The 18,374-nt window shown below is 42.7% G+C and overlaps 1 protein-coding gene across 1 annotated transcript in view; it reads right to left on the bottom strand.

Moving 5' to 3' along the window:
• The window catches only part of CPA6 (carboxypeptidase A6), a 101,543-nt gene that overhangs the window by 37,350 nt on the left and 45,819 nt on the right, over positions 1 to 18,374 (bottom strand). The window contains exon 2 of the mRNA XM_067553846.1: positions 10,175 to 10,250. Coding sequence (XP_067409947.1) covers positions 10,175 to 10,250 — 76 coding nt within the window. The remainder of the gene's footprint in view (positions 1 to 10,174; positions 10,251 to 18,374) is intronic.

Raw genomic sequence — 18,374 nt, 5'->3', positions numbered from 1 at the left:
GAGGCCCCACCCTGACTCTGCCTCTTCCCCAAGGCACCATCCTTACATCCCACCCCCATTCTGCCCCCCTCTCTTGAGCCCTGACCACTTGCCTTTGTCCTCCATGGCGGAGAGGAGCAAGCAGCAGGTGGAAGGGCTAGAGTGAAAAGGTGGAGGAAGGGTGAGGCCTTGGGAGAAGAGTCTGAGCAGGGGGGCTTCAAGGTGGAGCGTGGGCAGGGCCACAGTCCGGGTGCCGGTGGCCCGACCACTTTTAGGGAGCTCTGCTTCTGGCGCTGCAAAGGCAGCGGGCTGGCACACCTCCAAAGGGAAGTGAACCGTGCCACATCCACAGCATTTGCCCTCCTGCATGGCCAGCCTTTCTTGGGAAGGATTAGCATCCCCCAGCCCCTTACACGTGCTGCCCATGCAGGGAATCACATCTTCAGCTCAAAGCATAGATGTGCCCAAAGACAAGAGATTATCATGTGTCAGTAAGATAGGTGATGAGCCTGTGTTCATACTCCTAGGGCTATCTGTGGTTTGTGTGTATGGTCAGGACACAGGCCTAACTCAGTGCTGAATGACAGTTTCTAGAAGGTGCTGTGGTAGATGGGAAGAGTCCCACATCGCCAAAGAAAACGTCTATAGGAAATTTACAAAATCAAAGAAAGATAACACATACCTAAGTGCAAGAGTCTGTACCTCAAAATTAATCTGTGATTTTATTTTCTAAGTATAAAAGAGACATGGTGTATTTTATTTATGGACACTTTAGCACTGCTGCCCCGTTGGGCCCAAGTGGTTATCCAATATTTGGGGCCTTGTGGGATTGTTTCCATTAGGAGCAAAAATCAATGATGAGCTTCATGTCCACACTAACTTGTGTCTATATATTAGGCAGTATATAAAGGTAATGGTTTGCTGTACTAGTTTTTTAACTAACAGTTTAACTTTTTTAATTTATTGAAGTAGGTGTGGCACTGCAGGTACCAAACCTTTCTTTGTACATAAGATCATTATGGGATCTGGTTTCCCATGCCTCTGAGGAATGTCAGGTTCAGAATACAACTATTGTTATGATGACAGCTGTTAAAAGGGCCTTGTGAAGAGCTTTTACTGGCATTTTAAGCCTCTGATATTATGGAATTTATTGCCAGTTATAACAACAATAGAGCTCCTTTCTTTTCTCTTTATTTATGTGCTCTATCAGCGTGCATGCTCATGCCCCCCTCCGCACTCTAACCAACACTAAATTTGTTTAATACACTTTCAGACAGACCATTTCTACAGTCACTAATACAGTCAAGTCTCTCCCAGTGGTATTTTAATCACTAAATGTTTTGATTACTTAACTCCCAAGAGATAAACTGACCAACAGGATGATGTTTTGAATTTACATTAACACCATAGCAAACAGTGGGGCATTATACATCTTCAGTGCTGGGAGACTGGACGTCAGTTGATAGCTATCTGACTTCTCCCTTTTTGTACAGATGAAAGACACTGAATGATGGGCAGCATGTAATATTTTAACTGTTGTGAAAGCATAGCAGCAGCTATCATAGAATGAAAGAAACAGTTCAACTGGAACCCATCACGAAAAATGTGGTGCTTTTTGTGGAAAAAATTAAATATGCTGAGTTAACCAAAAGTTGAAATGTAGTCTCGCACTCTAAAAATCAGTTTAGAGCACTAGACACCAATCTATCTATGCGCTAATTAGGGTGACAAGTTGTCACGATTTTATAAGGACAATCCCAATATTCGGGGATTTTTTTAATATAAGTGCCTATTACCCCCATCCCCTGTCCTGATTTGTCACCCTTGCTTATCTGGTCATTCTTGTGCTAATATTCGGATTAAAAAAATAAAAATAGAAAAAGGAGGCCAAGCTGTAGTGGCAGCATGTCAAAATTATAGGATACAGGACAGAAGAAATCATTTAGGTCTCGCTCCTGCAAACACTTTCATAGGTGAATAACTATGCACATGAGTTGTGTGTGAATTTATTCACTTGCAAAAGTGTTTGTAGGATCAACTCCTCCTGCCTGTTAAGGCCTTCTAACTTCTACAAGGGCTGGGTGGCCCAGGAACAGGGAGCCAACGCCATCTTCTTACTGCCACCACTCTACTATGCACAAGTGGAGTTCAGAATTATGGTGAATCAGGGCCAGAGTATTTGAAGAACGAGCACACAGGAGGCCTATGAATTAGACAGGTTCTGAATGCAGTCCTGTCCAGCTGTGCTTAGTTGCAGAGATAATGGGCCAAGTAGAGGATGCAAGGTATGTGTGAGAATCTCTAGGGCTTCTGTAAGGACCTGTATAACCACCAGGAAATGGCAAAAAGTAATCAAAGTCTCTCTCCTTTGTTTGCTTCTTAGTGAAGCTGGTAAAGAGAAGTGTTACATGGCTAGTGACTCAACCAGTTGCAGTGACCATGATACCAATTGTAATAGAATATTAACAGTGCGTAGCTTGAAGGTTCAAGTTGCACAAATCTCTGGGAAATTGTAACATGTTACTGATCTTGCTGCTTCATTGCAACTGTTATAATTTTACACAAGGTTTTACACAGTAGTAAAGATACTTCTTCTGAGAGTCACTGAATAAAAACTCAACTCAATTGTAGCCTAAATAAATATCTGTTTTTACAGACAACATGTATAGGTGTCACAAAACTAAATGTGTATGTAAGATTTGAACAGATTCCTTTATAGTTTCTTGAAAGAAAAAAAAAAAGTTTCTTATTAAGCTTTACAATTCAGACTTGATTTTGACTTTAGAGTTACCTCGACACAGCACCAAAACATGGAATATCAAACCATGGATCTGATCCTGGTCCCACTGAAGTTAATAAGAGGTTTGCCATTGGCATAACTTGGAGTGGAACCAGGCCCACCCCTCCCCCCAGCATTTGGGAGCCAGCAGAATACTCCCACCTGAAGCAGGTATTTCTACTTGCCGGATTTTATGAATGCAATATATGTACTTTGTGGACTGAGGCTTTCCTTTTTTATCTTACAGCTTCTTGTTTGTTGCTTTTCCTGCAACAATCCTTCCCTTCTACCCCGTCAGCATTTAAATTACACCCACTGATGCTCCCTTGCACTCACTTATGCTGATTTATAAAGATTTAATTTCAGTCAGCACCATCATCTCACTTCTGAATTTGAAACGTATGGATTCCTGATTTATACTGGGGTAAGTTAGATCAGAATCAGGTTTGATGTCTACAGGATCTGGCTACACATGTACAAGATGTTTACTTTATCTGGAACTTGCTGGGAGCTGCATCCACTCTCTGCCTCTGGCATGAATCTCTCCTTGTGCAAAGTAGGCATAGCAGCATTTATGCTGACTGGCTATGTGAGTGAGTGCATTTTCAGGCAGGCATTTGTTCCCTGAAGACTTATTCAGCATTTGCCTTAGGAAGTGCAAGGTACCAACTGATCCTTTTCCCCCTAAGGTACTGTAAATTCTCTGAGCAGCAGAGCCAGAATCAGTTCAGGGATTATAATGTGAACAGCTGCTATAGATGCAAGACAAACAGAAAGGAATGGGGGGTGTGGCTGCGAGGCCTGTTACTTTGGCCCCTTCCATAATCCCAGGGAGGGCCTGAGTGCACAAGTGTATTTTTGTAAAAGCTGTTGGACAATCAGAGTGGTGTAACTCCATCTGTTACACCGCAGTTACCATGGAACAGCAGCTGCAGTGCTCAGTTTACAGATGCAACCCAGAATATCTGACAAAGAAATAGCTAGGAAGTCATTGGCTTAGAGGGGAGCAGCAATTGCCCTTAAAGGTTCAAATGAAGTAGTTCTTTATTAAGGATACTGACTAAAAAGGTCTCCAAGAAGATAAATAGTTGATGAAAGTAGGTCTGAGAATCAAAGTAAACTTCAATTGTCTGGAAAGCACTTTGGAATGTGGCATTTGTTCCAATCAGTCAACTGGATTAAAACCATGAAGGAGTTTATAAATCAACAACAGGACTCCCAAATTATCCTGGGCACTGGAGAGCAAGTGGCAGTGGACAATCAATTGAGGTATATGATGCAGAGGAACACTGGAAGGATGATGAGAGTAGTAGCCAATAATCTAGATACATACTGCAAAAAAATTGTGAGGTTTTCATTTGAATTGTTAAAGAATTTGCTTTCAACGTGCTGGATTCTCTAGTCTACTAAAGGTCACTTAGTGGTGCAAAGTGGACTTAAAAGTGCTGGATACACTCAGTGGAAAGTTCTCCTGGTATAGGGGAACTCACCTGGGCTTGAAACCTGAAGAAGACAACTTCAATATCACCTACACTAGCCACCTCCCTCCCTCTGCACCTCTGGCATAGGGGAGGGAGCAAGCAGGTCATGTGTGTTCTAGGGAGTAGTCTGCACAGGGTAGGAATGTGGTGGAGCAGAGGCCCCCAACCACCACACTTCTTAACCCTTCACTGACATAAGGTCCAAGGAGCTTATACCATTGGCAGAAATTAGAGTGGGTCCCTTACTGCTCTAGCTTCTCCTGGGGCTGCGTGGCCAAGGATCAGGGAGCCAAAGTCATGTCCCTAGTACAGCTACAACAACATCCTACTGCAGTTCTGAGGTAATAGTGAATTGGAGGCAGTGTATTTAGGCCTCCTTTGTCTCACTGTCTGAATATGTTTACTGGTGGGAATACTGGCAGAAACAGGGAATTTTAAACAAGTATTGGAGAATCTGTACCAAGAAAGTAAATTTTGATTTGTAAGGGTAAGCATTCTTATAGAAACCTGATTAACACTTATGCTCATCCAATCAGGGAACAGAGCAACATTATGTGGTCTGTGTGTCCAGTCAAAGCTGTCCAACTCGGTTTCCAATACTGAATATGCACAATGAACTTCTGGCAAAGGAACCACAGACCAAACTAAAATGATTATGAATAAAAAATCTGAGGAAGTTATGATTTGCTGAAGGGCAATTCATGGTCAAAGTTAAAATGTATTATTAACTCGGTACAGATAGTGACATTTGAATTGTGATAGGGCCCCCAAGCCCCAGTCAAGTGTTGATCTTGTTGTGCTAGGCACTGTACAGACACTAATCAAAAAGGCTGTCCCTGCTCCAGTCATCTTAACATAGAATCGTAGAAGATTAGGGTTGGAAGGGATCTTAGGAGGTCATCTAGTCCAAACCCTGTTCAAAGCAGGACCAATCCCAACTAAATCATCCCAGCCAGGGCTTTGTCAAGCCAGGCCTTAAAAACCTCTAGGGATGGAGATTCCACCACCTCCCTAGGTAACCCATTCCAGTGCTTCACCACCCTTCTAGTGAAAATGTTTTTCCTCATCCAACCTAGACCTACCGCACTGCAACTTGAGACCATTGCTCCTAGTTCTGTTATCTACTACTACTGAGAACAGCCTAGCTCTATCCTCCCTGGAACCCCCTTCAGGTAGTTAAAGGAGCTATCAAATCCCCCCTCATTCTTCCGTTCTGCAGACTAAACAAGCCTAGTTCCCTCAGCCTCTCCTCATAAGTCTTGTGCTCCAGCCTACTAATCCTTTTTGTTGCCCTCCGCTGGACTCTCTCCAATTTGTCCACATCCTTTTTGTAGTGGGGAACCAACACTGGACACAGTACTCCAAACGTGGCCTCACTAGTGCCGAATAGAGGGGAATACTCACTTCCCTCCATCTGTTGGCAATGCTCCTACTAATGTAGCCCAATATGCCATCAGCCTTCTTGGCAATAAGAAGACTCATATCCAGCTTTTTGTCCACTATCACCCCCCTCCTCCCCCATCTTTTTTCTGCAGAACTGCTGCCTAGCCAGTTGGTCCCCAGTCTGTAGCAATGCATGAAGCAGAGCAGCTTCAGACGCTCTGTTTGAAACCAAGACATTTTAAAGATACACTAAAGAAAATAAACACAGCAAACTCCAAGAATACCCTGCTTTTGGAATCCTTAGTCCTGGCTTCTGTAAGCAGACATTTAAGAAAGAATTTACTTGTTGTCAGGTTACTTTTGCCACCAAACTATTCTATTAATCCTGGAACCAGAATCCCCTTTCAAAAACTGCTCTGAACTGCCACTAGCTGACTTTTATACCCCTGAAAACGATCAGCAGGCTTGCACCTAGGCAAAGTATAGGCTGTGTCAGTGCCAACCTTTTTCTCTCCCTCTTTATGCTAAACCATTGGTTTTCAACCTTTTATCATTTGTGGATTCCTAAAAAATTATGAATGGAGTTGTGGACCTCTTTGTAAATCTTAGATATAGTCTGCAGACCCTCAGGGGTCCCTGGACCACAGGTTGAAACCACTGTGCTAAACAATCCGTTCCACCTTCTGTTTAGCTGTGACACTCCGAGTACCTTTCCCAGACCTGAAGAAGATTTCTGTGTAGCTTGAAAGCTTGTCTTTCCCCAACAGAAGTTAGTCTACCTTGTCTCTACAAAAGAGAACATTTGCTTGAGCTGGATGGAGAGGAGTCTTCCTTTAATTCTGCAGCTGTGCAAGATAGGTCAGAGCCAAATGATAACAGGTGTCTGTCCCAAGGGCTTAGAGGGGGATGGTCAGAGGCCCCAAACCTCAGGGCCACCAGCGAGGAATGGTACAAATGTGGCTTTAAGCCACCTTCCCTCAACCAGGACCCAAGACAGTTGAGGGTTGATTGGGCCCTTGACATTAGTTAGAGCAGTCTCATGGCTAGGGTTCACTGGAGCAAAGTGCACTTTAGGCATACCTCTCCTTCCCTAGTGTGCCCCCACCACTAGGGGTTATGTAGAGCCCACCAGAAGGGGTTACGGAGAGCTTAGGGAAAGGATGGTCCATGGGTTACAGTGTTAGTCTACACCTCAGGAGATCTGGGTTCAATGCTGTACTCCATCATAGATTTCCTGTATCATACTGGGCAAGCCCCTTTGTCTTTCTGTGCCTCAGTTCTCGATCTCTAAAACTGGGATAGTGGTAGGATGTTGTGAGGGTAGAGATATTAAACATGGTGAGAACTCAGATACTACAGTGATGGGGGCCATACAAGTACATACACTGCATTTGGGACTGAGGCAGAGCTTTTAAGTTGTGCATATACCACTCAGAGAAGACTTGGGCCTACGGTTGGGATTTTCAAAAACCCAACTTCACTCCTTTTTAAGGCAATGGGAGCTTTAGCATTGTGAGAGCACAGACTGACCAACAGCGGATACCTTTGAAAATCCCACTCCTGTCTAATTCCTAAAAAATCCACATCACAGAGGCCAAACTGTGGCTCTGATTCACCAGGCTCCGTAAGCACACGTCTAACTTTAAACTCTTACTTAAATAGCTTGGTGAAACAGCGGCTAAGTGATGATACTTTTTGTTTCATAACTTTTCTGGCCCATTTCAGTCCTGGTGGTAATGAGGCAAAACAGTAAGTAAACACCAGGTTTATCTGACTCCTTTCTTTTTTGTTAAAAGTAGTTGTGCTCCTGAAATAGCTGAAAATGAAGTACTAAGGACCAGATTTTAAAAAACTATTTCGGTGCCTGTAACAGGCATGGCTGTTCTGTTGTGCTCTCTGCTGACCAAGTCTATCTCTGCTGAGGTCTACCCCACATTCTCCTTCACTGAGGGCTCATTAAGGAGTTCAGATATTCAGAAAATTCACCTTCGGGGGTCCAATTTGTCCTGTACAAATTCAGTCCTGTACAAAGTCTTTCAAAATAGACCTCAAACCTACAGTCTTCCTCCCAGCTCCAGTTGGGCCGCTACCTGTATGTCTAGTCTCTTTTTAAAGTTCATTTGTTTTGCTCTCCTTCCAAACTGGACATAGCACCTTCTACCTGGGACTCTGTCCTCCTGCTTTTCCAATACTTCGTGCCTGAGGTTAGATCTTCCTCACTGAGCTTTTCCTGCTGACAACACCCTCTTATTTTCTTCAGGCCTTTCCCTTGTAGCCATATCCTTTTCTTCCTCTCCCCTCCCCCTTTTATAAGGCCCAGATGCCATCCCTTTGCCCACCTGGGCAACAGGTAATCAGTCCAGGCGCACTGGACTCTGCTCCCTCTTAAGTGGCTAGTCATCCTGTGATAGTGCTTAACTCTCGTTGATTTCAATAGGAGTTAAGTTTTTAAATGCCTTAAAAAAATCTGGCGTTAACATACCTCAGTAAACCAGGTTATTGTATGAAATACTGAAATATTTCTGGGCAAAAATGTAAAATTATTGGTGTTTTGTGGTTATTTAATTAAAATTGTGTGAAATCTTGACATGATTCTGAATTTTATTACATTGATGCTAATTTTATTTGTTTTTCCTCTCAAGGCACAGAGAATGTGAATAACATGATGCTTAGGTGATATAAATTTTCAACCCAAACCAAAAAGTATTCAAAGTAGATGCCTCTTAAAACACTTGTGGATTCTTGTGTCTAAAATGTAGTAATCTGCGCTTCCCTAAAGGCTTCTATAAAAAAATAGATAATTAAAGTAATTTGTACATTACTGCTACAGCCTACAGGTTCTTTTCTGTATCTGTCACTGTGTTAATGAATTGGTAGAGACAGAAATGTGTCAGTGTCTTGTTTTTACTTTTATTTTACATGAATATTTGTTCGTACATTGGTTTCTGTTCTCACTTTTTGTGTGTACTATTCACACTAAGATCATGTTTAGATCCAGAGCTCAAGAATGAAAGTTCTTTCTTTCTAGGGCAGGATTTGTCCCTGCTCTGAGAACTTTCTCTCTGTATGTGTGAATGATAAGTTGGGGTGGGGAGGGCATAAAGGATTGCAGAACTCTCATGACCTGATTTTCAGAAGATCTGACTACTTGCAGCTGCTGCTGACTTCTGCTGGATTTGTGAGCACTCAGCACTTATGAAAATTGGCCTCAGTTGTGGAGGGGTTTGGAAAAAGGCAAAGCTGGATTAGTGAAAAGTGTATCCATGCCTGTGTAAACCCACTGAGACCCCTACTTTGCCCCTCATGAAGATGGGAGGTGAAGCAGCTGCTGAGGGAACTGAAGCCCTGAGACTTTAGAAGCAACCAAGCTTAGTTTGTTCTCACAACCTGGGCACAGGGATCAGGATTAGACCCTGTGGGTGACTATTACTATATGCAAGTATTTACATTTATTAAAAAAAATTCCTCCTTTCAACCTTTTTAGCTTATTGCATCATCCTAATCAATCACTTTCTAATTAAGCAGTCAGATTCCAGTGCACCTCGCCAAAATTGTATTGCCCTGTTGTAAGAGTTAAAGCATGTGGTTATTCCAGTTTCTACTGCTTCCACTGTGATGGAGAGGGGAATCACTTTCTGTGAGCGTAAAGGAGCAGTGTAGTGAGAAAGAGGTTGGGAGAGGTGCTCTGTGGGGATTGCAGTAGTAGAAGAGAGAAAAACACGTGTGTTCCCATACACCGAGGGGAACAAAATAAAGCAAATGCCAACCTCCACAACTCCCTTGGACTTCTGGAGTTTATAGTTGCTTTATTTATTTATTTATTTATTGCCATGGGCTATTAAAATTATTATTTATTTGCATTACAATGACATCCACAATTGCTAATTAGGACCAAAGTCCCATTGTGCTATAGACAGCTACTATAGAAATATAAACAGACTTGGTCAGTGCCCTGAAAAGCTTTCAGTCTGAGACTATTCACAAGAATCCTCCTCCGGGTACTCATAATGCCTGACCTCAGTGCATGTGCATGGTGGTCTCCTCTTCCCACGTTATCAGGTGTGTCAGAGGGCTCTGGGTATGGATAGGAGGAAGGTTCTGTGCATACCTTCATCCTTTTCTGTGACCACGTGAATTGCTGCTGGCAGAGCAGTTTCTGTTGCTTGTTAGGCGCTGCTAGAGAGACAGCATTCTGGAGAGTGCTCTTGTGCTAAGCGGATGCAATGGCACTAGGCACAGACAGGTGGAAACTTTGATCACCCTGCTTTTATTTTCCTCCTTTTTCTTTGGGTAGGAGAATCTTTTTTAATTTTTAATCTTTGTAAAGTGTTTGAATTTGGCTGAAATGGAGATTCTTGCCCCTCTTTTGCTTTTAAGCTGAGGCCTCCACTCTTTCTTGTGCTTCCTTTCCTCTCTTCACATGTATTGTCAGTTGAATCATAATGTAACCCAGGATTTGAAACAGTTACCCCGCAAGTGAAAGGCACGTGAATTAGCTCATTACAGCCCTCAACAAGAGTACTTGTATTGAAACCACAAAGCGCTAACTCACCTGAAGTTGGTGAAATACGTCATTCAGTGCTTGTGCTTCTCTCTCGCTCTCTGGTATAAGCCGTATTACTTTATCACTGTTGGTAAGAGAACATTGAATTAAAGCTTGTAGGACTTTTTTCAACAACAGGACTCAGAAGTAAATATATCATTTACAGTCCACATTCATTTTCTCTCTTTTTAAATACTATTAAAAGGACAGATGAATCAGAAATCTGCTTTCAAACCTGTCCTTCCTTAACTGTGCACATCCCAAGACCAAGAAGTAAGCTGATTATAGGTAGGGATGATTGCACCTGTTATGGTTTCCCAGCACTTCCTGTTGTAAGACCCTGTTTTCAGCTCCTTATATCTTTGCCAAACTTAAATCATTTGGGCAGAAATTTTCCATGCTTCAGGCCAAATTTTTCTGGAAAACTTCAGTCAAAATGGTACAGACATTTCTGAGAACAAGGACAGGGAATAACACATTATTTTGCCCATGTTTAAAAAATTATGTCACCCTTTCTTTGGAAAGCTCTAGAGCCCCCATTTTGTGCAGTAGGGGCTTGACATTATGCAGAGGGGTGGCCTTTGTGTTAGAAACATGCCTTGTGCCATCCCCATAAAAAATCTGCTCAACTGTGGCCCAGCTGAAAAACTGCAGTTCACACATGCTCACTACAGACTTCTTAGATTTAGCAGCTTAATTCCCCTGAAGATTCCACCTGCACTGAGCATGCTCCAGATTGGGTCTGAGCATCATTTCCCTTGCAATTGTAGCCCTGAGCTGCTGTGTGCTAGGCTGGGTCTGGAGCTGCGTACCTGAACTGAGAGCAGGGAGATTCTCTCCTGTTCTCTCTATAATAATCTCACTCAGCCCAGGCACATGGAGGAAGCAGCCTGATTAGGATGCAGAGGGGATAAGAGCTGGAACTGCAGGGGTGAGTTGTTTGGGGAAAGGAATGGCAGAGTGAAAAGGGCAAGAGAAAGTGGGAATGGAAGTTAGTGCGGGGAGACCGGAGGGAGAGTCTGCACAGGAAACACTAGGACTTCCTGGCTAAGGAGACTGATACTGGGATGAGATAGGTGAGGAGAATGGGGAAGGAGCCAGGACTGGGACTGGCTTGGATTGGAGGGGATGGGGAAGAACCTGTCATGCTTGGGGGGAAATGGACAGACAAGTCTTGTGCCCACTAGAGCTAGAATGGACCTGAGAGGCCTGAAACTTACTATTCCTATGCTGTTGTTTTAACTTTGTGTATGTGTAATGTATAGATAAGGCAGCCCTCCTGCTTCCATGAGGCCTTGGAACTCTATTCTTTGAATCCTACATTCCTCTGCTGTAGTATATAGTGTGGTCAGTTTGGGGGGGTATGTGCTGAGCCTAGCAGCCTGCTGAGCAAGGCTGAGAGCTTCTTAATGAGGCTTTGAACCCTAATCCTTTATGATCCCTTAACCAGTAGGCAGGGCTACTCAGGCAGAATAGGGGTTCAAAAACCCAGTTCCTAAGCAACCAGAAGAGCTACTGAACAGGGGAGTTTAGAGAGGGAGCAGGAGAGCCAGATACATGCAAATTTTTCTAAACTAAGACCAATAAGCCCACCAAAACAAAACAAAACAAAAGCTGCAGAGTAAAAAGAATGCAGGCAGAAGTCCAGCAGCAGAGTGGGGGCTATCCAGTGTATTGTACTGAATGCAGCATGTGTGATTACCTGCCTTGTGGGTAGGTGGTATATGTGTGCATTCAGTACAAAGAACTCATGGCCCTCAGACAAAACATCTAGGGAGGCTTATGTGCAGTGCTGGGAAGGAGCTGGTGGTTGTGGTGTTATTTCTTGTGGTACATGTAGATACCAATGACATAGTGATTGGAAGTCTAACACAATGAATGCCAGTGAAAGTGAGGTAAGATCAGAGGCTAAAATAGGGAAAGAATAAATTAAAAATTATTTAGACAAGTTATATCTCTTCAAGTCACCAGGGCCTGATGAAATACATCCTAGAATATTCAAGGAGCTGACTGAGGAGCTATCTGAACCATTAGCGATTAATTTTTGAAAAGTCGTGGAAGATGGGAGAGATTCCAGAGGACTGGAAGAGGGCAAATATAGTGCCAGTATATAATGAGGGGAATAAGTTCAACACGGAGAATTACAGACCAGTCAGCTTAACTGCAGTACCTGGAAAGATAATGGAACAAATAATTAAGCAATCAATTTGCAAGCACCTAGAAGATAAAAAGGTGATAAGTAACTGTCAAGAGTGGATTTGTCAAGAACAAATCGTGTCAGACCAACCTAATAACTTTCTTTGACAGGGTAACAAGCCTTGTGAATAGAGGGCAAGTGGTAGATGTGGTATATCTTGACTTTAGTTAAGCTTTTGATTCTGTCTTGCATGACCTTATTATAAACAAACTAGGGAAATACAATCTAGATGGAAGTACTATAAGGTGGGTGCATAACTGGTTGGAAAACTGTTGCCAGAGAGTAGTTATCAGTGGTCCACAGTCAAGCTGGAAGGACATATTGAGTGAGCTCCTGCAGGGAACAGTTCTGGGTCTGGTTCTGTTCAATATTTTCATCAGTGATTTAGATAATAACATAGAAAGTACACTTATAAAGTTTGCATACTATACCAACCTGGGAGCTGTTGCAACTGCTTTGGAAGACAGGATTAATAATTTCAAAATGATCTTTACAAACTGGAGAAATGGTCTGAAGTAAATAAGATGAAATTCAATAAGGACAAATGCAAAGTACTTCACTTAGGAAGGAACAATCAGTTGCACATGTATAAAATGGGAAATGACTGTGTAGGAAGGAGTACTGCAGAAAGGGATCTGGGGATCATAGTGGACCACAAGCTAAATATGAGTGAACAGTGTCACACTGTTGCAAAAAAAAGCAAACACCATTCTGGGATGTATCAGAAGGAGTGATGTAAGTAAGACACAAGAAGAAATTCTTCTGCTCTACTCCATGCTGATTAAACCTCAGCTGGAGTATTGTGTCCAGTTGTGGGTGCCACATTTCAGGAAGAATGTGGACAAATTGGAAAAAGTCCAAAGATGAGCAACAAAAATGATTAAAGATCTAGGAAACATGACCTATGAGTGAAGATTGAAAAAACTGGGTTTGTTTAGTCTGGAGAAGAGAAAACTGAGGGGGAACACAATAGCAGTTTTCAACTACATAAAAGATTGTTATAAAGAGGGAGAAAAATTGTTCTTCAACTCTGAGACAGGATAAGAAGCAATGGGCTTAAATTGCAGCAAGAGCAGTTTGGGTTGGACATTAGGAAAAACTTCCTAACTGCCAGGGTAATTAAGCATTAGTATAAATTACCTAAGGAGCTGTGGAAGCTGCATCATTGGAGATTTTTAAGAGAAGGTTAGACACACACCTGTCAGGGACAGTCTAGATCAGCGGTCCTCAACCTTTTTTTTGGGGGGGGGACGACTTGCGGCGGCGGCGGGGTTTCATGGCGGCGGCGGGGGGGGGGAGGGGGGACTTTCGGCAGTGGGGGGGTTTCAGGGGGGGAACAATGCCCTCCGCTGAAACCCTGCCGCCGTTTGCCCCCTTTTCGGCGGCAGGGTTTCGCGGGGATTGGTGGGTGGGGGGGACTTTCGGTGGCGGCGGGGTTTCGCAGCGGCAGGGGGACTTTCGGCGGCAGATTCGGCGGCGTGGTACGGCTCGCGTGCCACCCAGCCTTCTTCGAAGTACCACCGGTGGTACCGCTGGTCTAGATGATACTTAGCTTTGCCATGAGAGCAGGAGACTGGACTAGATGACCTCTTGAGGTCCCTTTCAGTCCTATGATTCTATGAAAGGTAGGAGAGAGGTCCTGGAGGTCAAATTTAGGCTGCTAGGTAAGAGACTAAAGTCCAGGACTTCCATGGTAGCATTCTCTGAAATGCTTTCAGTTCCACATGCAGCATGAGTTAGACAAGCAGAACTGCAGGGTCTCAATGCATGGATTAGATGATGGTGTAGAGAGGAGGGGTTTAGGCTTATTAGGAACTGGGGAACCTGTTGGGAAAGGAGGAGCCTATACAGGAAGGATGGGCTCCACCTATACTCAAATGGAACCAGATTGTTGGTATGTAAAATTAAAAAGGTCGTAGAGCTTTTTTAAACTAAGGCCTGGGGAAAGCTGACAGGTGCAGAGGAACAAATGGTTTGGACCAAGACCAGGGGGGGCAGAGTATACTTTACCAGCCCGGAGGCCCAGGCTGCAACCCCCATTACCATGAGGCAAAAACTGAGGCTAAATTGTAGATTATGCTTGAGGATATTTGTAGAAACTTATTTCCCTGTATCTATGTCTATCCATCGTCCAGATCTTGTGAGATTTGCAGGAGCTAATCTGAAGCAGTGTTAGAGCAGTCTCAAGCAACATTCTGAACAGTGAGTTGCTAGGCCTGCTGGCCCAGCCCAGGCCCTTCTCTAGAATAGAGTGTGTGTGTTTGTGCAGTGAAACTAGGACTTGCAGTTTGACATTTGTTTGACATTCTGTTCAGTCCTAAAATATGTGACACTAGAGCCTGGGGAATTGAAGAAGCTTCAAAATGTCTACTTCACAAGTATCCTGCAGATCTTTCAGAGAATTTTCCTTGTGAAATGTTGCACCTGAAAAAAAATCTTCAAATCTACTTTTGGAAAAGAATATGAACTACCCCCCACTTATCTTATTTACAAAATACAGCTGCAGCTAATTTTCAGTGAAGTGTGCATAGCCCTATGGATTTTTGCACACTGCCAGTGACTGTGGCAGAAGCTGAAAGAAGTTTCAGCAAGCTAGGACTCCTCAAAAACTGTAGGCATTCTACAATGGGGCAACAACAGTTAAGCCACCTAGCTATCTTGTCTATTGAGTGAGAACTTACAAGAGAAATTGACTTTGGGGGGGCTAATTCATGATTTTGCAATGAAAAAGGCCAGAAAAATAAAGCTTTAAAGTTAATTGGCCTAATTATAAAATGATTGCAGTCACATTGGTCCATTAGAATAAAAAAAATCAAAACATTGACAGGATATAATACCTTTATAATGACCAAAAAGTTACAAAATAGTCAGCAAACTTGTAGGACTCTCAGGCTGGGTGTTATGTTAAACAAAAATAGCAAAGGGGAGGCATTTTTCAGAAATGTAGAATATGTAACAGTAATTTCAGAATTTAAACTTTTTTTCATGGCTCATGGGATTGTATGTAGGGGATGAGGGATTGTTATGTGTGTAGGAGGGGGCCCATGTTTATCTGGATGTGGTCTTTGGACTTTACTAGAGAGCTCCATCTTTCATACTGGCTCTGGAGAGTGGATGCCTGATAATGTGAAAGTCCTTTCCCTAGTCTGGCAGTTGGAAGAGAATAACATGTTTTTGAAAGTCCTTTCCCTTGTCTGGCAGTTGGAAGAGAATAACATGTTTTTTTCTTTTTCACTCTCCTGGCTGCTCTGACTCCCCTGCCTATTCCCCTATGAATAGTTCCAGTTTTGACCTTAGATTTCCCAAGCAACAACAGACAGAAATGTATATGATTCTGGTCAGTTTCATGGCTGCACAAGAGGTACACGTTATTGAAATTGAACAGAGTCATGTTCATTACATGTTTAGAAAGTCTATGAACAAAAGATGCTGAAACTGTCTGAAGACTCAGGCAGTTGGCACTCCATTGATTTATGCTGCAAGGTTATCTCTGTAAGCATAAGTGTTAGAAACATTATTTTTTAAAATCAACAAACACAAAAACTTAAATGTTGCAGAAATTGATGGGGTAGGACCTCATGCTTACCAAGACAAATTGTCCATTTACCAGTGGGAACAGACGAGTGGAATTTTCAAGCTATGATTTAGTGGTCTGAATTGAGCTTTGTGTAAACACAACTGAAGGCATTTGCATACTCTTCTAAGCAAACAGCAATACATTAAACGAACTGACTAGAAGAAACTAGTGGATGAAGAGTAGAAGCCAGGCCTTCAGCTTCCCTGGAGAGTGCTCTACTACTGAACAAAATGAATAGCTCTATTTGCTGATGCCAGCACTGATGACCATTTTCTTTTTTTTCCTCTTTGAGAAGAGTACAGAAAATGATGCTCCCCTTTTGGATTGTGTGGGATGTGCTCTGTATAGCAAATATTTGCAAATGCAGATATTTTTTTCCCCCTGATGTGGGAGTAGGGTTATGCTGATCACTGGTTGCTCTTCTTTGAACAGACCAGACAGATTCAGTGAAATAGTACTGAATAAATATAACACATGCAAAGCTTTTCTGCTGGAGAGACAGGACATGCACTTCATTTATGTAATTTCCACATTTCCTTGAGGAAGAACATTTTTGTTTTTTCTGTCTAGTGCCAGCTCTGATCAGATCCCCCTATACAATTCAACAAGAAATATTTATACAGCTTTACCAGTACAGTACTTTAGATATGGATGGTTTGAGGGATAGCATGTTATGAATCAAAAGCCCAAGGAGATAATCTAAAAGAAAATAAATTCCTACTTAAAAGTATTTATTCCTAATCGGAGAATGAAGAGTGATAGCTTTGGAATGATTTGGTTCTTACAAAACTACTACACACAACTGGGTAAGCAAGACAGGAGATGCTAACATACTGAGAGATGTATATGAAAAAAATATTTACACTTTGGGAATCTCTAAGGGAATATACAGGATTCAACTGTGATAAAATGACCAGTTGCTTCGTTCCTTTTCTCCCTGTACTAAACACTTTTGCTAGACAAAATCTTAAGAAAATCTAAAATTTTCTGCTATGGAACGACTTTGTATCTTTCAGTTATTGGCATGAAGAGTTTCAGAAATAATTATTTATTAAAATAAATACTCAATACAACCCCTCTGTAGGAGTACTCCTTTTTCATTTTAATTTAATTTTAGTCCAAGGTTGGTGTTTGGAAAAGGTTACTGGTCCTGAAGATATTGGTACTGGTCCACCAAAATTTTTTCTAGCCCTGGCAGGTCATGAAATAGGGCCTTAAAGTGTGAGTATCATCTAATTGAACACAATTCATGTCAGTATTTTTGCTCAACTATGTGTTATCAAGAAAACTTCAGAAATTTCACAAAGTGTTGAAGTATTACCATCTTCTATGCCTTTAAGGCATCTTGCTGTTTCCCTAATCCTGGGTCAGCCATGCACTAGTTCAGCCTCCTGGCATGAGTTAGAAAAGCTTGAAGGCTGCTCTAAATTATGCTTATTGTCAATGTCCCCAAGGAACAGTTACGGCAGCCGGGGATTGCAAGGGTGCCTGGCTGCTATAGCCATATCCTTTTTCTCCTGGGTAGGCCCCTTTATGCTCCTTACAGGGTAAAGTGTGTTTCATAGCAACCTCCCTACCACTGGAGATTTTCCCATGAGGTGATTCTTCCATGGCAATTTATGTTGGCTCTTGGGCAGCTTTGTCCCTACAGTGTGAGACGAAGTGGCTGCAGTACAGCTAAGGATTTTGGACAATATTTGTACCCCCTCCCCGTGGTTACCTCTTGCAGCCAAGAACCAGGCATCTGACATTACAAGGAGTTACTGTTTCTGAGTGCAAGTGGTGCCACGCTACTCCAGTTAAGTGGAGCAGATATTGACCTCCCCCCCCCCCCCATTTTCTATTTCAATATTTTCTCTACTCCACTTAATAAGGTCAATGTAGTGCTCTGTTAAATGGCACGAGCAGCAACTTGTAATGTTGGTAGGACAGGGGGACCAACCCTTTCTGGCCCCTTTTGGGGGGGCTCCCCATAGGGGCAGATGCTGGCTGAAATATAGATGAGAGACTGAGCGGTGTTGTCTTGGTAACTGTGTACACTCTCTGCTTGTGATGGAAGTTATTTATAAAGGCAGCAAACCCTGTTTTTATCTTGCTATAAAGACCTCACTCACCCATAATTTTGAATGAAAAATGATTTTCTTGGTTGGCATGTGGGAGGAATGCTGAGGTGGCAAAGATGTGATTGCGTGATGTTTTATTGATGTAGCAGAGATGATGTCTCTGCAAAGTGAATATTATGATAATTGCCTAGCATTTTCCAACTGCTGTGTGCGTGGGGGCATCAGACTAGTGAAGCTGGAAAGAGGGCAAAGGACGAGATCACTGCGGGTGGGAAATAGCAGGGCCCAGGTATACCCTGCCTTCTACTTCGAACATATGTCGGCTGCTGTGGGTAAAGCAGCAAGCAGTCCCTTGAAGGCCAACTCTCTCTT

The sequence above is a fragment of the Emydura macquarii genome, unplaced genomic scaffold (assembly GCF_026122565.2).
Source record: "Emydura macquarii macquarii isolate MOO-44397 ecotype Brisbane River unplaced genomic scaffold, CSIRO-AGI_Emac_v2 contig_1477, whole genome shotgun sequence".
Taxonomy (NCBI): Eukaryota; Metazoa; Chordata; order Testudines; family Chelidae; genus Emydura; species Emydura macquarii.
Note: the sequence above shows the minus strand (reverse complement) of the source record. Positions and strands in the feature narration are given on the sequence as shown.